The sequence below is a fragment of the Leptidea sinapis genome, chromosome 13 (assembly GCF_905404315.1).
Source record: "Leptidea sinapis chromosome 13, ilLepSina1.1, whole genome shotgun sequence".
Taxonomy (NCBI): Eukaryota; Metazoa; Arthropoda; class Insecta; order Lepidoptera; family Pieridae; genus Leptidea; species Leptidea sinapis.
Window position 1 is genome coordinate 12,431,150 of NC_066277.1, and position 22,122 is coordinate 12,453,271.

General features: G+C 42.1%; 1 protein-coding gene across 2 annotated transcripts; it reads right to left on the reverse strand.

Moving 5' to 3' along the window:
• Nucleotides 1–1,504: 1,504 nt before the first annotated feature.
• LOC126967646 (facilitated trehalose transporter Tret1-like) lies at nt 1,505–21,648 on the reverse strand. 2 transcript variants are annotated; one of them, XM_050812217.1, is made up of 8 exons: nt 21,485–21,648; nt 14,102–14,331; nt 12,130–12,453; nt 10,776–10,908; nt 9,843–10,066; nt 8,651–8,684; nt 6,645–6,839; nt 1,505–2,415 (listed from the first exon to the last, which is right to left on the reverse strand). In XM_050812217.1, the coding sequence occupies exons 1-7, from the start codon at nt 21,549–21,551 to the stop codon at nt 6,661–6,663; spliced, it is 1,191 nt and encodes a 396-aa protein (XP_050668174.1). In that variant the 5' UTR covers nt 21,552–21,648; the 3' UTR covers nt 1,505–2,415; nt 6,645–6,660. The 2 variants fall into 2 exon arrangements, with proteins under 2 accessions (XP_050668174.1, XP_050668172.1); XM_050812215.1 differs by lacking the exon at nt 8,651–8,684.
• Between the last annotated feature and the right edge of the window lie 474 nt (nt 21,649–22,122).

Below are 22,122 nucleotides of genomic sequence, written 5' to 3' on the forward strand. Positions count from 1 at the left end.
GGAGCATTGCCAGCCTTTTAAAAAAGTGTATGCGCTTGCTTTTAAGGTACCCATGTCGTTTTCCTAGAAACACCACACAAGGAAGCTCATTCCATAACTTGGTTGTGCGTAGAAGAAAGACCCTTAAAAATCGCACTGTTGTTCCTTCACATCCAGATGATGAGGATGATATCCTTATTTGTGGAATTCTAAGGCAGGAATCAGGTCAAATAGTTTTTCGGAATACTTACCGTGATAAATGCGGTAAGACACACAATGAAGCGATGTTTCCACGCAGCTGCTTGTTTAGGATTGAAAGGACTCTTTAACCAGCCGCAATTTATCAGTTCTCGTGAGCAGATATTGTCATATTTAATTATAGCTAAAGCGGAAAGATATTAAATCAATTCATCTATCAAACATCTTCTTTTAGATCAAAGTGGTCTCATCTACCACCACTTAAAAAGTTGAATTTGCATAAGAAAACTAGTAGGGAACTCAGTGCCACGCTATTAAATCAGAAGTAATTTATACAAGATGATGCTATAATAATACCAAATAGAAATATAACATTTCGACTCACACACATTTTAAGTAATATACAGAAGCTATTTTCAGTTAAAAAAGCCAGTTTCCCTAAACCGGAGAGCATGTATGAAAGGAATAATGAAAGTGGACGAAGCGAAACAAGTATGTAAGGATCGTAGCAAGTGGAAAGAAGTGGTCTCTGCCTACCCCTACGGGAAAGAGGCGTGATTTTATGTATGTATTTTCAGTTACCATGAATGTACCAGCATTGCGGACTTCTCATTTATTAGATCTTATCTCAACAAAGTCTAGTGAAACTTGACCCTTGAAGAGTAACTTCATTACGAGTTCACAAAGTGCTCAACTTTTTGTTTCAACAGTTTGATTCAATCCCTTGGGATTTAGCACTTTCCGAGTACTTCCACAAATTATTTTTAAGTACAATTCGCGGAACGGGTGCTATTTGATATGAATGGAGGACATAAGTAATTTTTATAAAAGGCCCGCAAAGTTTTTGCTAATCCTTTGATTTTGGTGGGTTTGGAAATGGGTGATATCTTACCATCAGATGACCTGCAAGATTGATTTATCTGAATCTGGATCCTGTATCCCCTAGATGGGGCAGAAAGTGGGCAAGAAGATAGGACAGTGCTCCATATCATTTCAATCTTTGCTTCTAATAAGTCGTCACTACGAACTTTCAATGACATTTCACCAGGCCTGGAGTAACGAATATTGCTAGATATCCCTCCACATGTGCCTCCACCCTTCTAGGTTTGACGCGTACTATCGCTCCAGACTGTCATAAATGTTGCCTTGTCTGCCGCTGCGAACTTTAGAAGGCAGTCTTGACCTAAGATCGGTTAGACCGGCCAGGTACTGCTAGAGAGTTGTTGACGTAACTTGTACACATCATTTATTCAAATATCCAACTCAAGATTGCAGACTTGGGTCTGGTAAGAATAGTGTTATTGCTGATAAAATCTCAAACACAATATTTACTGTTCAAGCTCTATATATTTGTATTGTTTTAGAATTATTAAGTATAGTGTATTATTTTAAAATTATTCTATATTATGTTACCATAACAAGTACAGTTAAAGTTACCAAAACAGTAATGAAGTTGAAGGGGTTATTATATCTATTGAAATTTAAAACACACGAAGTGTCCATACTGCTGGATGTCATAACAATTCCTTTATGATTGTGCCCGAGTTTATTCGTAGTCTCGTTTGCTCCAAAATTTCCAAACAATTACGCAAATGTGCATAATATGAATTGTTTTAATAACTTCAGGGAAGTAGCGTAAATAATTAAGTTCTTCCAACATTGCAAATGCCAAATGGGCAAAATTCTCGTTTACCATTTCTCCTGTACTTTATTTGTTGTATATGTATTTCTAGAACTACATGACCTGCTGGAGTGCTACGTGGGGATTGTTAAATCCTATTTAAATCGGGATTAAGTATACATTTTAACAACACAAATTGGGTGTTAGTTTTAAGTTGGTCTCAGTTCAGAGTAGCATCTGCAGCTTGGCGTGTTACACCCTCGTCGTCATTGTCGCTTGATTGTAAAATTGAGGAATAACGCATTATCGGTCATAATATGATAGGAAAATACTGGAATGTGTGGCACTCGTGTTGATGAAGGCATTAAGCACTATGTGGGCTTGCTTATAGTTTTGCTTTTTGGGTGTGCCAACGCGTGTCTTATTTCCTGATCTGTCCTGCCTTTGGTCTCCGGCATGATGTAACACATAATGACACCGAGGAAGTTAATGATTCCGTAGCAGATGAATGTGACGTGTAAGCCACACGTGGCCGTCAAGGGTCCATAAGCAAACAGTTGTGTGGCGACGATGACCCACCCGTACGTGACGATGCTGCCCATAACTTTGGCACGGACCTGAAATTAAATACTTATCATAAGTACATCATCTTTTCAGTGCAGCACCAAGGCCTCCCCTGAAAATTGCCATGACGTATGATCGTGCGCTGCCCGCATCCAAGCTTTTCGGGCGATTATGACCATTTTTTTTTTAATTGTGACACTTTTTACACAATTTATTTGCCTCAAGTCGATAGGCTTCCACAAATTCATACAGAATGAAAAACTCTACAAGTACTTCTTTACTTGTACAGTTGATAAAGAGATTTGTTAAAAGAATTTCTGTTATTGGGGTCTTAGGTATCAATCAGTTTTTTTTTATGGAATAGGAGGACAAACGAGCGTACGGGTCACCTAATGTTAAGTGATCACCGCCGCCCATACTCTCTTGCAACACCAGAGGAATCACAGGAGCGTTGCCGGCCTTTAAGGAAGGTGTACGCGCTTTTTTTGAAGGTACCCATGTCGTATCGTCCCGGAAACACCGCACAAGGAAGATCATTCCACAGCTTTGTAGTACGTGGAAGAAAGCTCCATGTAAACCGCACTGTGGAGGACCGCCACACATCCAGATGGCGAGGATGATATCCTAACTTGTGGCGTGTCGTGCGAAGGTGGAATTCGGCGGCAGGAATTAGGTTAAACAGCTCTTCGGAACACTCCCCGTGATAAATACGGTAGAACCCACACAATGAAGCGACGTCTCTACGCAACGCCAAGTGATCCAGCCGTTCACAGAGTACTGGGTCCCCGACAATTCGCGCTGCTCTGCGTTGTTCGCGGTCAAATGGATCGAGCTGATACTGGGGTGCGCCAGACCAGAGATGACAGCAATACTCCATGTGTGGCCGGTCCTGCGCTTTGTACAGCGCTAGAATGTGGGCCGACTTGAAGTATTGCCGTGCTCTATTAATGACGCCCAGTTTCTTTGAAGCCAATTTGGCTTTGCCCTCCAGATGGCCACGGAATTGGCAATCGCTCGAGATTTCGAGACCCAGTATTCCGATACTAGGCGAGGCTTTTAGGGAAGTGTTGTCGAATAGCGGTGATGCGACAAATGGGGTTTTTTAGTGGTAAACGCGCAAACTTTCTTTCTTCTGGGGGTTAAATTGGACAAGGTTCAATTTACCCCATTCCGCGACCTTCTCAAGAGAGGACTCGATAGAAGACACAAGTTTCTCCCGGCACTGGTCGACGATTTCCCGAGAGAGACGTGCATGGCCCGTGTATACGGCATCACCAGTGCTGTCATCTGCATAGCAATGAATGTTGGAGGTGTCCAACATATCATTGATATGCAGAAGAAACAGCGTAGGAGATAGCACACAGCCTTGGGGCACTCCAGCATTCACGGGCTTCGGGTTCGAGCAATGTCCGTCGACAACGACCTGTATGCTGCGCCCAGTGAGGAAGCTGGAGGTCCACTTGCACAAGCTCTCGGGAAGCCCAAATGATGGAAGTTTTGCGAGGAGCGCCTTGTGCCATACACGATCAAAGGCCTTCGCTATATCCAGACCAACTGCCAGGCCTTCCCCCTTGCTTTCAATAGCCGCAGCCCATCTATGTGTTAGGTATACCAGAAGATCACCTGCCGACCGACCATGGCGAAACCCGTATTGTCGGTCGTTGATCAACTGGTGACCCTCTAGGTATACCAAGAGCTGACGGCTAATTATGCTCTCCATAATTTTGGAGAGCAGGGAGGTAATAGCAATAGGCCTGTAGTTTGCCGGATCCGAACTGTCTCCTTTTTTTTGGATCGGATGGACAAGGGCTGACTTCCATGAGTCAGGGACTACGCCTTTGGAATAAGGGTGCCGGAATAAACGCGTTAGCACCGGCGTCAACTCAGGGGCACACGTTCTAAGCACGATTGGAGAAATGCCATCCGGCCCGCTCGACTTCCTGACGTCCGACGAAAACAGAGCTCGCCTAACAGTTTTCTGTCTGAACTGTACTTCAGGCATAGAGCTCTAACACCGCGGGATGGTCGGCGGTGTTTTTCCGTTGTCGTCAAGAGTCGAGTTGGAGGCGAAAAGAGCGCACAGGAGATCGGCTTTCTCTTTTGCCGTGTGATGTCATTCCTCATGTGCAACGGCGGCATGGACGGCTGGCTGAATTTACCAAAGGCAGCTTTCGACAACGACCAGAACTTGCGTGTTCCGGTCGGGTAACTGGAAAGCTGCTCGCCGATTTTGACAACGTGTTTTGACTTTGCACGGGTGATTTGCCGCTTAAAAAATCTGGAAGCACGGTTGTATTTCCTCTTAAGAACTATGCAGTTCGGATCCTTTGTGCCCAGCGCCGCAACCCAAGTTTGATACGCCTGTTTTTTGCAGTCAGATGCTGCTTTAACTGACGCATCGAACCAGGGCTGTGATCTGCCACCGATCGGTACTACAGAGCTTGGTATAAAAATATCCACGCCCTGTAGTATCACATCGGCTACTGCAACGGCGCAGGCACTAGGATCATCCGAAGGGAAACAAACCCTGCTTCAAAGGTAGGATGCAAAAAAGGAACGCATCATATCCCAATCTGCTGACTTGTAGTGCCAAAAGTCTGCGACGTGGGCGTCGGATAGGCACTACACTCCTGACCAGGCAATGGTCGGACGTACCGAGAGGGGCGTCGACAATGACCTGGTAACCATCGGGATGTGTAGTCAGCAGAAGATCTAATAAGGGCGGCATGTGGCTATCCACATCCGGGAGCCGCGTTGGCGACTCAACCAATTGGGACAGATCGTACGCCAATGCAAAATTATGCACAGATCGCCCTGCGTAGTCTGTGGTACGTGATCCAAGCCATTCGGCATTGTGCCCGTTGAAATCACCCAAGACTACGATTTCAGCGGAGGGGATCTGTGCAAGCACGTCGTCAATTGCCGCTTGAACGCAGCCCATGAGATGATCGGTTTCTGCGTTACCACTATGGGACCTGTAGACACACGCATAGATGCGGACGCGGTCCTCTAAATCTACGCGGAGCCAGAGAGTGGACAAGTCCCTACCCTCAAAAATGCCGAGACGGCGACAGCAGATATCCTCCCTAACGTACACACAAACCCCAGCATGAGGCAAAAAATTGTGCTCAATTTTGTACCCGGGGTACGTTAAATATGACGTATTGCTAGGTCGAGATATCTGCGTCTCCGTAAGGAAACACAAGGCCGGCTTCGCCGTCTCAAGGTGGTGGTGGACGGCGTTTAAGTTGGAGTGAATTCCCCTGATATTGCAAAAGTCCACGTTGAGTGTGGAGCGGGGTGCCGTGGTGTTACTGCCTCGTTTGTCCTTGGTCATGCGCGGTACTGTGCCCTCCCCAGAATACGAAGGGTAGCCCGAGCTAGAGTGCTCGGGGAAGGATTCTTCGACTCTGGTAGAGCCGGTACCCTCCTGGGGTACTATCTCGTTAGTGGGTTAGGGACCGCTTTCATAATCTTTGTTGAGGATGGGGGGGGGGGGAATGGCCTCCGGTCCTCGACACTAACCTATGCGAAACATAGCGGCACTAGGCCGCTACTTCACGCCGGTATTCTGTGCGAGTGTGGTAATTAACCCGGACGAGTCTGGCCCGATTGTGCTGACGTCAAAAGACGGCTGCGTGACTCTCTCACTTATAAAATTTAAAGTTAATTTTTGATGTCTCATGCTTAAAAAATATTGGAAATCCCCGCTCTAGAAACTTCAATAAACTCTGTAGTCCTCCGTCACAAACCACACCATGAGGACGGGCGGTCATCAAGAGACTATTTAATTAAATAAACAATTATTATTATAATCCACTTTTATCTTTAATAAAAGCCCGCTAGAGTACTAGTGCCAGTACTTCTTACCTGTGAGGCATATTATTTTATCGAATTGGTGATAGATACTCACATTCAATATATAAGGATACAAAAATCCAACATTATATAATAAAACGTTACGTTTAAGGAAACGTCCTCAAAAACTTAAAAGTGTAAAATAACTTTATAAAGATAATTTAAGACACCTTTCATGCCAACCTGACAGCTTTAATATTAATAAGATACTATTATTTGTATGTGCTACCTATTGACAGGCTTAAAGCCGGTGCCAAGCCAAATGTAACAGTAGGTACCTATACTTGCCACGCGTAACCTTAAGGGGAAAAGCTTCGTCTGGAACAAAAAAACCCAAGCGGTGGGCAGACGTCTTTGACAGTCCTCTCGAAACAATATAGTAAAATTTTCATGCGATGTAACTAAATTTATGAAACATACATACTTGAAAATTGAACATCTCAGTTGAAATGACGTAGGGCAGGGGTCGCACACTCCCTGCGTACATCGCCACGGCCACCATCATTGATGTGATCGGTAGCCAGCTTGGTACCACGTAGCCATACTGCTTCACTAACATGGCAACACCCAGTGCTGTTAGGGCGAGCCCCGAAATCAAGAAGCCGGCGGCTAACAAAACCTTCATTTAAACAAAAGTATATTAAGTAGGTACCTAGGTACCTAGCCAGTTGTTTTCCCACTGGGTTTTACCAGTGGAAGGCACTGCATTGTAATGAGCAGAGCGTATCAATTACCATCAGCTGAACGTCCTGTTCGTCTCGTCCCGTATTCACATAAAAAAGAACTAAAACTAATAAAATAAGCACTTTTATGAAAGTTTTCAGAACAGTAAACGAATTTAACATGAAGCACTCAGTTATCGACAGTAAATAGACAGAACACGGATAAAAAGGCGTTGGTCCATTTCCTTCACTCAAGGCCCTTTCCCATATCCGCTTTCAACTATTAAACCCCGTTAGTCAGTCTACGGTTAGCTTAAGAAAATGAATCATAAATTGATTTTGATTGATTGAAATTAAAGCCGAATTTGATTGATTGATATATAGAATAGCATAATAAGCCGCCAGCTTTTAGTGTACATAGAGGGTTAACAGTTGATCAACGACCGACAGTACGGCTTTCGCCATGGACGGTCGGCAGGTGATCTTCTTGTGTACCTAACACATAGATGGGCAGCGGCTATTGAAAGTAAGGGGGAAGGCCTGGCTGTTAGCCTAGATAAAGCGCTCCTCTCAAAACTTTCATCATTTGGGCTTCCCGAGAGCTTATGCAAGTGGACTTCCAGCTTCCTCACTAGGCGCAGCATACAAGTCGTTGTCGACGGTTTTTGCTCGAATCCTAAGCCCGTAAACGCTGGAGTGCCCCAAGGCTGTGTGCTATCTCCCACGCTGTCTCTTCTGCATATCAATGATATGTTGGACACCTCCAACATACATTGCTATGCAGACAGGCGTCATCAATAGAGCACGGCAATACTTCAATCCGGCCCACATTCTAGCGCTCTACAAAGCGCAGGTTCGGCCACACATGGAGTATTGCTGTCATCTCTGGTCTGGCACACCCCAGTATCAGCTTGATCCATTTGACCACGTGTAACGCAGCGCAGCTCGAATTGTCGGGGACCCAGTGCTCTGTGAACGGCTGGATCACTTGGCGTTGCGTAGAGACGTCGCTTCATTGTGTGTCTTCTACCGCATTTATCACGGAGAGTGTTCCGAAGAGCTGTTTAACCTGATTCCTGCCGCCGAATTCCACCTTCGCACGATACGCCACAAGTTAGGATATCATCCCCACCATCTGGATGTGTGGCGGTCCTCCACAGTGCGGTTTTCAAGGAGCTTTGTTCCACGTACTACAAAGCTGTGGAATGAGCTTCCTTGTGCGGTGTTTCCGGGACGATAGGGCATGGGTACCTTAAAAAAAAGCGTGTACACCTTCCTTAAAGGCCGGCAACGCTCTTGTGATTCCTCTGGTGTTGCAAGAGAATGTGGGCGGCGGTGATCACTTACCACCAGGTGACCGTATTATATTATACCGTATAATTCGTACGCTCGTTTGTCCTCCTATTCCATAAAAAAAAAGTCTAATGATATCTGTCAATAGGTTATTGAAATGTTAGTAAGCGTTAAAGGATAGATTTGTCCACCTCTAGTTAGTTAAACTATGGATAACTGATAGGTTATTGAAAACGGCCGTAAAGTGTCCATCCACACAATCCGGCTCGAAGAGGAAAGAAAATTTTATGATGAATGAATGAGGCATCCCTTGGCAATGTGTTTTATAAACACTGGCTAAGGGTACACCAGATCCCTAACGTAAAATGACTATTTATTTTTTTTATTTTTTTTAAATGACTTTAACTTTATATTAATAAATTAATTATCTTTATACATTTTTTTTTTATAATTTTAAAATATTTTGACTACCTACTTATATGTAAACATGTTTTAGATGGGTCCCTGACCTGCAACAAAATGATTTTATTTTTATTTTTTTTTTATAACGTTTAAAACAGAGTTTTGAATCATTGTAATAAGATTTATTTTTACATTTCACTTCTTTTGTTAACGAGAAATGCTTGAGAGCTTAGCATGAAATAGAAAAAGGAGCCTACCGACTCTGATGTCGTAACTGTCCGCGTTCGTGCAGCCGAACGGCTCCGTTTGAATACTCTTTCGCATGTGCATTCCAGTCTATATGAAAAGGCTTGGTCGGTTCTGGTCAATTCCAAGTATATGCATATCTAATATATAAAATTCTTGTGTCCCGGTGTTTGTTACCAATCTCCTCCAAAACGGCTTAATCCATTTGTATGAAATTTTGTTTGAATATCGGGTAGGTCTGAGAATCGGACATCTTCTATTTTTCATACCCCTGAATGATAAGGGTGAACCCACCCTTAAATAAATTTGTTTTATTTTATGATTTTTTTATTAAGATTCAGCATTGAAAAGAATATTCAAATTCTGTTCCATTCACAAATCCGGTATAAGGTTGCAAGACGATATATCTGGTAGGTGTGAGAATCGGTTGCATCTATTTTTTATATTCCAAAAATGTTTTTTATTATTTTATATGGCCCATACCACGTCTGCTGGGTCAGCTAGTATACAGGACGTCCCAGAGTTATGGAACATGAAGGGAGAGTATCTTAAATATCGTAGATAGGGTATTTTACTGAAAGCAGACTTTATGTTATTTTTAAAAGTTAGTAATTCTGCATTCAAAAAATTGCTTGCCTCGAACGTTCTTGAAATTTGACTCAAAATTTTTATGTTGTTTCTTTCCTTTAAAATACTATGATACTTACGAAAGGTTATTAGTTTTTGGCCATTCCTTCGATTAGCATCATAAAAGACGATACAAGTAATTTTAAGAAAATCTTTGAATGCAGAATTACTAAATTTTAAAATTAACATAGTCTTATTTCAGTAAAATACCCTATCTACGATATTTAAGGTACTTTCCCTTCATGTCACATAACTTTGGGACGCTCTGTATATATATAACTCACGCTGATCTGTGTGAAAAGTAGACCGCCGGCCGATGGTCTCCGAGCCGTTCTCTGTAAACAGACATTTAGCGACACTAGCAGCTAGCCCTCACATCTTTTAATACTCACCCTTCGTCCAAATCTTTCAGCGACGCCCGTCAGTGATAACGATGCAATGATCATCACGATAGGAAAGCTTATGGTCTGTAACTGTGGACTTATGTCAAACACGTTTCCCGTCGAAGACAAAATGGCGGACGCATAAGTAAGAATTGCGAAAGCTCCGTTCCACGAGTGAAGGGTGAAGGTGGCAAGCATGATGATGAGTCCTTGTCGCCAGGATTTGTCTCTTACTGTAATCGGAGAAGTAAAATTTAAAAACATTAACGTTCCTAATATACTATCTACAGAGATACATTACTACCTTCTACTGTCAGTAATTAGCTGTCAATAATCCGAAGCTGTCCCAATATACCCGATAAGTCATTATTATCGCCTTATATTGGGACACGTGAATTGCAACTTCCATACAAACTTCTATCGCTGGTAAGCTATACGTCCTCCCATTGACAGGCAGCGTGTACGGATAAGGTGAGCTACCGTCGATAAGTTTATTGGGACAGAAAAGTCAACGATAGTTACGATTTTTATCTCAAGTAGGCCATAACCGGAGATAGTCCGAATATTGGGAACGGCCGTTAGCATATCATGTCATAATGGCGTCTAAGCGCATTTACTTAATTATTTAATGCCGGTTAGATTATGGATTCCAAAACGGCGAATTTTTATTCCACGAAGGAGTTATGTGTAAGCATTATTGTGTTTCTGTCTGATGGGTGCCGCAGCTAGTGAAATTACTAGGCAAATGAGACTTAACATCTTATGTCTCAAGGTGACGACCGCACATGAAGTACCGCTCAGAGTTTTTGGATTTTTCAAGAATCTTATTACAATGCAATGCTTCTCAATTACTAATATAATTAAAATTACTGTCATAAAAAATATAGAACTGCAATTTTAATTGAGTAGGTTCAAGAAAGTTTCATACGAATATTTACTTACTAATAGTTCTCATTCCGATCGTGGACATAGAATTGAATTCTTCTTCTTGTTTTTGCATTTCATTTATTTCATTCACAACAACCTTATCATCAGTTTTTACACCTCTCAGGAAAGCAACTGTTTTGTAAGCATCCTGAAATTAAAAAATTCAATTCACATGAGTTTTACCGGTTCTCCAGCTCTCGAAAACCCGAGAAAGCAAGTTCTTTCGTTAGTAGACCTTCACGCACAGCACACTCGTATTTGTAACAACCTATTAAGTTACTGTCAAAGTTATAAAATTAAATTATTTATTAATCCGGCTTTAGTCACGTTTGATCGATGTCGGTGCCGACTCGTTTCATAGAAGATGGGTTAAAGGAAAAATTTTCTTTACTTTTGTAGAACTTCGAGGTGCTTTTACCAAGCTGAAAGGATTTCAAGGTTTCAGCCGTTCAAATAGTGGCGCCAAGATAATGTAGAAAATGGGAAATTTTAAGAAAGTTGCCCACATTTTCAGGGGTATGAAACTGTTTTAAGGCAGATTCAGAGCGAGACTAGTAGTAGTAGTAGAGTTACATGGTATAATTTTCAGAGAAAGTATTTTCTTGCATTTTCAGAGACTAGTTATTTACCATTAGTCGTAACAATTTTATTTTCCTACCTATTTAAAGTGCATCTCTTTAATTAATTTTTTCAAGTGCTCAACAGAGAGTATCCCGAGATCTACCTCTAAGACAAACTTATTCTCGTGTTATTTTTGCCGACCTTAAAAACTATTCACGATAGATGTATAACAACGAAATATATATTTAATAAGAACATTTTTATAAAGATTTGAAAAATATTAGTGATTTAAAAGTTACGAGTCATCTAAAGTTTTAATTCCCCTAAGATTTAGGGTTAGAGTTTCGGGTTATATTATGCGTCCATCACTGAAGAATCGGCCCACGCTGAAACCCCGACGGAACGACCAGGAAAATAGGAAACGTAAGACTTTTTCTTCAACTAAAACCAAAACCGATACGTGCAATGGCGAAATTTATGCGGGGCATCACGGGAGATACCCTTTACGCGAGGCATTCTGGGAGATGTCCTTTACGCGAGGCTTTCTTGGACATAACTTTTACCCGAGGCATCATGGAAGATGACCTTTACGAGTGGCATTCTAGGAGATAGCCTTTACGCGAGGCATCATGGGAGTTATTTACTCGCCAAACTCTGGAAAGAGACTCTCGTTAACACAATCACTTAAGATAACTCATTAGACAATTATGGATTTTCGCAAAATAACCTCTAATTCAATATTTTTTTTAAATATTACTACTAGCTTTGTATAATCTTAAATTTACTTTGTACTATATCATAAACTTACGTCAATCTTTCCACTCTTCACCAAATAAGCCGGCGCTTCGGGCGCGCTGATCATCAAAACTGCCATTGTAATTGGAAAAGCGAGAAATATCCATAATACTGTGAAATATTCAAAGAACGCTCCGATAAGGTAAATTATCAAAAATCCTGTGAACTGGAGCACAACTTGGAGCGACCCCAGCCTTCCGATCATGTTTGACTGGCTGATCTCCCGAGTGTATATCGTGCATATCGTGAAAACCCCGCTAGCGGAGATACCAGCGGCAGACCTGGCTATCAAGAGTACTACAACGTTTGGGAACATTATTCTCATGATAATGGACAACTAGAAAAATACAAAATAATTTATTAGGTTACATTACTTTATACATTAATACCTATAACAGCAAACCAAAAAAACACGAAGATATGTCTGGATTGCTAACATGAGTTGAGTTCGTAATGAAAAATTATGAATAGAAAAACTTAATTAAGTACATACGCAAAGTGAACAAGCAAAGCATAATTAGATCAGGCTCGCATTCAACCGGTCATCCCTAATTCATATCTCTGTGCGAAAACGGGACAACGCTATTATTCGCTCGGCCGGTGGACGGTGGCAACGAACCTGATATTTGATCCACTTAGAATGTAATGAGTTAAAGAGCATATGTTATATTGTAAACAACTTCTGTTTACTTTAACCTATTTTACTTTAACTTAAGCTGATCGGTGGCGGAACACAGTCCTGGTCAATGCATGGCGAAAGACTTCCGGGTGTTTACGGAAAAGAAAAAGGATTACATCTTCTGGATACTCTCTTTGTCTCAAACGCAACTGTTAACGACAATGGAAAGACACGCCTAATACAGTTTTGTCTGGCCTGCAATGAAGTTCATACAAAACTGTAGGATGAATTCTATTGTCCTTAGACGTTAAGTTATATTTTATTACAGCATTCACATTAATCATCTACCCGTGGGAGGCTCCTATGCACAGGAGGCCCGCTAGATTATGGGTACCACAACGGCGTCTTTTTCTATCGCTAAGCAGTAATGTGTAAACCTTATTGTGTTTTGGTCTAAAGGGCACCGTAGCTTGTGAAATTACTGGGCAAATTGTGCCGCTCAAGAATTTTGGGTTTTTCAAGAACTCTGAGCGGCACTGCATTGTAATGGGCAGGACATATCAATTACCATCAGCTAAACGTCCCGCTCGTCTTGTCCCTTTTTTTCACAAATAGAGAGCGTAGTCCCAGAATCATGAAAATTATCTTTATAGATATGGTGGCGACGTTTAACGTGTTCGGTCACCGCCATTGTTTGGCGACCTTAGTGAGGTCATCTTTGGTAGATGTTCTTCCACGTTTAAATTCGATTTGTACTTGTACGACTACAATATGATGGAATATTTGCAATTAAAGTATTTTTTTTAAGTCTTGATACTTAGTCATAATGAACAGGAAATTCAATCTTATCTTATCTTATCAATTTTATCAATTATCGACAACACGCTCCGGAAAACTGAAAACTTTTGAATTTCATTCCTAAGAAGCAAAACATATTTGAATTATTACGTTTTTATTAATCAAATTGATATTCCAGTTTTTTGGACTTCATTCTAAATATTTATTGAACTATTGGCTATTGGAAACCCAAGCGCTGGCCGCTATTTCGGTCAACAGATCAGCCTGGCTATCCAAAGCGGAAATGATGCCAGTATTCTTGGTACGCTTCCACGTAATGATAGTTTTAATTTTATGTATCCTATGACTACATAAAAGTGTTAATATAGTTATAAGATTTGTTTTGTTTGAATAAATTACTTTTATTGAACGCGTCGCGTTATTACCTACTACAAGGTAGGTAATATGGTCGCTGTAGTCTGACTGAGTCAATGCTAATAATTATTTTCTGCATCTAAGAATAGAAAACTATAGCTGTTTATTGTATTAATATAAATCAGTTTTAATGACATTTATAAACAGTACTCACCGCTTGTGGAATAGTTATAGCAAAAATAATCCACTTCCGTCCATATTTGTCGACGAGGTAGGAGTACAGAAATACGGTAAATGCCGATGAGATAGCCGTGACGCTGGCACAAAGCGATATGGTTGAACTGGACAGTGGGTATCCCAGTGGAGAATGTTCCGATTGGAGTGTCTTCGTTATTGGAGATAACCAGCCGGCTTCCATTCCGAACAGCATGAATCCAATGGAAGCTTACGTGAAAGCAAACAAACATTTATATTTTTACGGCGTACTCGTCACTTGATGTTAGGTTTGATTAACTTTATTCTCATTAAGACCTATTGTCACTTACATGAGAAATTAATAATTTAACAATTAAAGTAGGTACTTAACAACAATGATTTTGGTAGGTACAGAATGCAATTCAATGTTAGGCAAACAGATAAGACATAAAACAACCTACATATGTTATTGAAACATTTCATAATTATTGAGTATGTGCCTTTGAAGGCTCGCTTTAAAAGAAGTCAATGTTTTGGCATTTCTTATTTCTGAGGGCACGTTTGAACTCCCTCAAAGGTTATTGTCTGTTTTCCATAGTTACTTCTCACCATTGGCAGCTCAATATGACTAGCTCTTCGTGTAACAGTTCTGGTTAAATTTCTTTTTTTAAAGAAGGATGTGTTAGTGTGAATTTTTTTACATAATGTTAAGTGATCTACGTGGCACAGATTCTCTTGCAACACCAGAGGAATCACTAAAGCTTTGCCAGCTCTTAAAAAAAGAGTACGCACGTATTTTTATGGTACCCATGTCGTATCGGCCTGGAGACACCGTTCAAAGAAATTTGTCGTACGTGGAAGAAAGTTCCTTGAAAACCGCACTGTGGATATGATATCCTAATTTGTGGCGTGTTGCGAAGGTTGAATTCGGCAGCAGGAATCACGTGAAACAGCTCTTCGGAATTCTCTCCTTGATAAAAAAGGAAACGTAAACGAAAAGGACGTGTCGTTCATGTTGATAAACAGGCAAATGTTTCAAAGTCTAATTACATTTCATTACAATATATAATATTGTGTGCCATTTTCTTCGATGACTCAAGAGTCATGTAAATCCGTTGCTGTAGAAACTGTGAGGTTGTTGATAAAAAAAAGCGTGTCTTTTCTTGATGCTTATCTGACTCTGCCTAAAGAATTCTGAAGAGACCAAAGGTGGAAATTGAAGATACAAAGGCAGGGCTCCTAGTGTCTTTTAATTTCTACTGAGTAGTTAAAGTTGTTTCTGTGAACTTTGAATACATTATGATAATGAAAGACTGTCTATTGATCTGATTATTGATTATCAATTCCATCTGCAATCTTTCAACTTCTTCCTTTAACCTCACCAGGTTTTGGCAGAAGATATCCAAATCAATGAAGGAATAAAAAGCTCAAAATAAGCAATGCCTTTCTAAACCCAAACCTACATGTTGCATCGCCTTATTGCGAGTGAAAAAATTTGGGTTTTGCCAAAGTCTCTAAAGCCTGACTGACTTTTGCCCTCTATTTTTTCTGTTGTCGCACCAATCTCTTAAAAAACTGTTGGGCTTCCTTAGCTCTCAATAAATAATCATATATGAGAACACGGTCATTAGGTTTCTTTCAGTGAGCTTGTCCCAACCAAATATTGAGCTTTTCCCAAATAGGCTTGCTCGATTTTAGGAATGGACTGTAGATTATTTGGCGTAATATTCTGCCCCTCGCCACACAGCATCCACCGGTGCACGGCACTATAGGAACCCACGTGTTTCAGCAATCGATGGGCGGCCAAGAACGTCTCGGACGGCACCTTCTCGTAAGGCGGTCGCAAGCGGAAGAGAGCTTGTGTAGGCTTACGAGTTGCGCCCACACATACGTCACGCGATTGTCGCGCCTAGCGCCACCGTTTGTTACCGGTTTCAACTTAGGGTTGAAGTACAGTAGCGATAGATGGCACCTTAGCAAGTTCAATCTCCACAGTTGAAATTAACTGGCATTTTACCAAATAATACACAATGAAAACAAGGCTAAAACTGCATATATGAAAATCTTGCTCCACTTTTCAAAAATGGCTTCCATTATACCCTAACAGGATGATCAGAGCCAGGTGCATCTTTGATATGAAAATTCCGGATTGTAGACTTAAGTTTTCTTGCCAACGTGTCACCCTCGCAATACTGGGTCCCGAGCAAAGGGTAAGACAAATTGAATTTGATGAAACTTGTGGGTTGTGGAAATAGCGCAATATACTTCAAGCCGGACCAGATTTTAGCGCTCTACAATGCGCAGGTCTGGCACGTGATGATGATGATGTCCTCCCAGACGTATCCGTCGACGGCGACACCCTTAGCTCGTCTTCGTCTGGGCTCTTGCATGAGCGCGAGCATGACTCGCAAAACCAAATTTTGTTTTGAAGGTCCTATTGCAAGAAGCGCAGTAAAGAGACCCACTTGAATTGTGAGTATAGTTGTAGGAGGGCTTGGGTCGAGTTTTTCGGATCAGGCGTTTGGCGTCAAGGTCTTCAAGACGGGAACGCTCAAAGTTTTCTATACCCGTGTTGACAGCAGTTCGCCACTCCGACCTCTGCGTTGCAAGCTCCTCCCATGACTCACTAGACATGCCAATAGCAGTCAAGTGGCGTTTTAAGACATCCCTGTAACGCAGAAACTGTCCTCCAGGCTTTCGTTTACCTGAGCTAAGCTCAGAGTAAAATACCTTTTTTGGTAATCTGGAAGACTCCATGCGTACAAGGTGTCCACACCAGCGTAGTTGGCCTTTCATTAGCATACACTCCATTCCAGCGAGCTTAGCTCGACGTAGAACCTCCGAGTTTGGCACACGATCCTGCCATCTCACTCGAAGAATCGCCCGAAGACACTTCATGTGGAAGGTATCAAGGCGTCTGATATCTCCCTTGTAAAGACACCAGGTCTCCGAGGCATAGAGCAACAATGTTAAGATTATGGCCCTGTAGACAGCGAGTTTTGTGTGGAGTTTCAGGTCATGTGATTTCCAAACTCGTCGGTTAAGACCACCGAAAGCTGCAGTTGCTTTGGCGACTCGCGCAGAGATCTCAGACTCTAGACGATTATCACTGAGCAAAATAGTTCCAAGGTATCGGAAGGTACCTACTTCTGGCAGTGGTGTTCCTCGTAGGTAAACAACCCATCGTCCGCAGATTTACCTTTCGCAGGTTGTTTTAGAATCTGGGTCTTAGAAGCACTGATTACTAAGCCGAATTTACGATAGGACTCATCTAATTTGTCCAAAAAACTCTGTAGGTCGTTCAAACTGTCAGCCATAAGGCAGACATCGTCGGCATACAAAACATCTATTACTGAAACAAAGTCTATCTTGCGTTTTGCTCTGAGACGTGCGAGGTCGAAAACGCTTTTGTCCATGCGGACATTTATGGTAATCTTGTCATTACAGCTTTTAAGAGCGTCATTCATTACTGCAGCGAAGTAGATAGCGAAAAGGGTCGGAGCCATTACACAGCCTTGCTTGACACCGCTAGTGATCGGGAACTGGTCTGTAAAGTTGTTTTCGTGACGCACACGGGCTGTCATGCCTTCGTGGAACTGGCGCACTAAATTGATGAACTTTGCAGGACAGCCACATTTTTCTAGAACAATCCAGAGGGTGGTCCTAGAAACACGGTCAAAGGCCACCAAACAGGTCCAGGTCCACAAAACATAAATAGAAGTCGCGGTGTTGTTTTTTCTTAAAGTTGCTTGACTACAAAGATGGCATCAACCGTACCTCTTTTAGGTCTGAACCCGCACTGGGTCTCCGGAAGGAAGCATTCAGCTAAATTACTAAGGCGACTATTGATGATGTGCGCCAGAATTTTGCCAGCTGTGGAAAGCAATGCAATGCATCTAAACGAGCCACAATCAGAGAGGTCCCCTTTGCCTTTATATAGCTTGCTAATAGAAGCATCCTTCCAGTCCTGTGGAACTATCTCAACATCCCAAATCAGTTTGATAAGTTCAAAAAGTCTGGACCTGATCCTCGAACCAGGTGATTTACCATTTTTTAAACGGTTGATCGCAGTAACGAACTCGGCGTACGAAGACGGGTCATCCAAGCCCGAAGCAGATGGCAAGCTCTCAAGTGAATTAATGTAAGACTGATCTGCTCCCTGACTACCGGGATTGAGCACTTCATTAAAGTGTTCAGCCCAACGAAGAAGAACCTCATTTGGATCTGTCAACTTCTTAGCTTTATCTTGCGAGTAAACAGGGGCAGTCCTTTTAGCGCGGGGTCCGTAAACGGATTTTAGCCCTTCGAAAAATTTTGCTGTTTGGCTAGTGTCAACTAACCATTGTAGTTCTTCGGCTTTACGGCGCCACCTATCTATCCTTTTGTTCTCGGATCTTTGCTTTAAGATCCTGCTGATGAGACTTGCTCTGCCCTGTACTGATGACTCCTCTTAGAGCGAGACGATAGTTTTCTACAAGCTGCCGTATTTCCACATCAGAATCATCGAACCAGTCTTGATGTTTTTTATGTGGTGTGCCAATAACTCGCTGAGAAACACCATAGAGAGCCTTGGAATATGTACGCCACCTGGCATCCACTGAGGTAATATCATCAGTGCTGGGCATTGCTGCCTCAAATTCCGCATCTAGCTCACGACACAGTCCCTCATCACGCACCAAACGCGCACAAGCAAGTCGAGCTGGAATCCTGTGTTCTGCTCTACGCGGAGGCTTGTAGTAAAGCCTCATCCTGGATCTAATAAGACGATGGTCAGTCCAGCCTTGGGCACCACCCATTGCTCTTGTAATAAGTACATCTCTCAGGTCTCGCCGGCGTACAATGATGTAATCAAGAAGATGCCAGTGCCCAGAGCGTGGGTGCATCCAAGATGTCTTGTATTTATCGGGTAGCCTGAAGAATGTGTTTGTTATGCCGAGTTTGAATTCGGAGCATAACGTCAGGAGAGCAACACCGTTGGTGTTGCACTTACCTACTCCATGTCTCCCCAGTACGTTCTTCCAGGCGATATATTCTGTGCCAACACGCGCATTAAATTCACCCAGCAGAATCAACTTGTCACAATCTGGAATCCCCAGCAAAACATTACGCAGATTTTCATAAAATTGAAGTTTGTCCTCATCAGGTGTGGTCATAGTAGGCGCATACATGCTTACAAGATGTAGGTATTTCCTGGGAGCCATGTGGAGTCGTAGTGTCATGAGCCTGTCATTGATCCCTTTTGGAGGCTCCACTAGCGATCTAGCGATGTTGTTTTGGATCGCAAATCCAACACCATTTGCGGCTCGATCATTTGCAGGTTTTCCCTCCCAGTAATACGTATATCCACCCAATTCCTCACAGAGCTTACCGCTATCCGCTAAATGTGCCTCACTGAGTGCGGCTATGTCGATGTTATAGCGGGACAATTCACGCGCTATGAGTGCAGTTTTCCTCTCAGGACAGAGGTTGTTTTCATTGTCCAGTAGCGTTCTTACGTTCCACGCAGCTAAATTTAAGAATGCATTTAATTTATGTTTCTTTCGACAGCTTTTAATTGGTGACCAGATGACCGCGGTTAGCCACCTGGGTTGCATTGAGGCGAGCTTTGTTTAGGCCACCTTTTCTAGGCCCCTCCCCGGATTGAGGAAAGCAGTGCGATCCCTAAATAGGGCTGCTTTGTCGTCGGGTGAGCTGCTGTACCAGTTCTCTCGCCTCTAGTGAGTTCCAATACGACAATCACCACCCAACCGCCGTACGTGCAAAGATCTAGCTAGGGACCAAACTCACCTGCTCAGTGCCCACCGCCAGTCCTCATCGCCGCAGGACTTGCACTCTCCGTCCAGTAATGAGCCAGGGGTCATCAGCGCGGGAATATATTAAAGTGGGTAAGCATTTGCGCATACACGAACCCACTCTCTAGTCTTCCAGTCCTTGTTGCCAGTGTGGCGGAAGTCCGCTACGACTGATTAGCACTAGAAGATACAGTGACTGGCCGCATATCTCTTGGATCCCGACATACGCCCTATAAGGCATGTCACAGGTGCCCTGCTGCAGCGCCACGGTCGCCGGGTTTGTAGCCATACTGACGGTGTCCGCCTTCCGAGCCGCTACAGACTTTATGCAATTTATGGGGGAATCAGCCCATTAAACTAAGTTTGTGAAACTCAGTCCCCTTCACTGGATTTAGCCCGTGGATCGACACGGTTTACAGGGATACGGCCGCTGCATGCACAACAGCTACTTGGAGCCACCAGTGAATAGATTTATGGAATGTTTATAATGTAGACAGAATCCACCATCTGCAATGCAGATCGATCGGTAGTATTCTGCAAGATGCCACTGCAAAACATCCCACTTATATCCCAGGTCTGGCACATAATATTATAGCAATATGAATTAATATTAATACCTATTGCTCTCATCTCAGGTCTGGGGCACCGCAGAACTAGATCGGTCCACTTGACCACGTGCAACACAGAGTGCTGCTGGGAGTGTCGCGGATTCAGTGCTCTGTAAACGTTTCAATCACATGGCGTTGTGTAAAGATTCTTTGAGTCTTCTCCCGTTTTTATCACGTGAACTGTTCAGAAGAACTGTTTAACCTTAATTCTGCCAGCCAAATCCATCTTCATAATATTATATCATCATAATATTATAGCAATATGAATTAATATTAATACCTATTGCTCTCATCTCAGGTCTGGGGCACCGCAGAACTAGATCGGTCCACTTGACCACGTGCAACACAGAGTGCTGCTGGGAGTGTCACGGATTCAGTGCTCTGTAAACGTTTCAATCACATGGCGTTGTGTAAAGATTCTTTGAGTCTTCTCCCGTTTTTATCACGTGAACTGTTCAGAAGAACTGTTTAACCTTAATTCTGCCAGCCAAATCCATCTTCGCAGGACAAGGCACTAACTTGGATATCATCCTCACCAATCACCATTTGGATGTGCCGTGCCTCCACTGCGCGGTTTTCAAGGAACTGTCTGCCACGTAGGACCAAACCGTAGAATGAGCTTGCTAGCAGTGTTTCCTTGGATACCATAAAAAAGGGCATACACCTTCCTAAAAGGCTTGCAAATCTCCTGTGATTCCTCTGGTGTTGCAGCTTATTGTAATGCGGTGGTGATCACTTAACATCGATTGATCTGTGCCTCATCTTCTTTCAGAAAAACTGGAATAAAAATAAGGAGAATGTACCCATGATACGACACAATACTATATAATTTTATGTTGCATTACAAATATTTATACGCTATAAAAATGCCTGAGTGACCTTCGGTAATACGCTGTTATACTTCTTCTCGTGCGTGGCCCAACTTCGAGGAATGATTATTTTATAACTCAAGCGATACAGACCACTGACCATCACAGTTTATACCACAAAATATTATCTTACCAACGCTTGCATATATCCACTGATAGTATGTATGTCCTTGCTTTTCATCAACCATATTTAATTTCATCTTCACGAAGTTACTTAAAAATACACAGTTCTTTGTTAGACGTGCGAGAACCACCTACTGTATACCAGTCATGATGAAATACAGAAAGAAACTGAGACAAAGAAAATGTTAATAAAGTAGGTACCATAATATTATTTAATTCGAATATTGACACTGAAGCCATCTGTTACAATTGATAATTACGTGTTATCAGTGGAAAAGACATTAACATATGTGTGAATTTAATTACGATACAAAACACAATTATTTTTGATCTTTTGCTATTAAATTATTGATGATAAAAATCATCATTAATTTATGAAAAGTCTTTGTTTGCCCAGCCTTTATATATAAGAAATTAGTATGTTCAATCAAAAAAATGGTGATCTTTTTAAGAAAGCAAAGGGCTAATATTATAATTAAGAGATCCAACTCGCCTTTTGATGCCATACTGTAGAACAGCGCTGTATCAAAATAACGCAAATGTAGTGAGTATAAAGGACTTACATTACTTACTTACATGACATCTTCCAGAAAATTTTAGAATGTTACCTGAAACTATAATGCATAAAAAATTACCGGAAATATATCG

Bases quoted from the DNA above. Each gene is read 5' to 3' on its own strand.
- LOC126967646 (XM_050812215.1), bottom strand. From the start codon at position 21,551: ATGAAATTAAATATGGTTGATGAAAAGCAAGGACATACATACTATCAG. The intron at 10,067-10,775 runs GTAAGTAAATAT...CTCCGATTACAG, and splicing joins GATCGGAATGAGAACTATTA to TAAGAGACAAATCCTGGCGA. The intron at 6,840-9,842 runs GTGAGTATTAAA...GTTTAAATGAAG, and splicing joins CTGAAAGATTTGGACGAAGG to GTTTTGTTAGCCGCCGGCTT.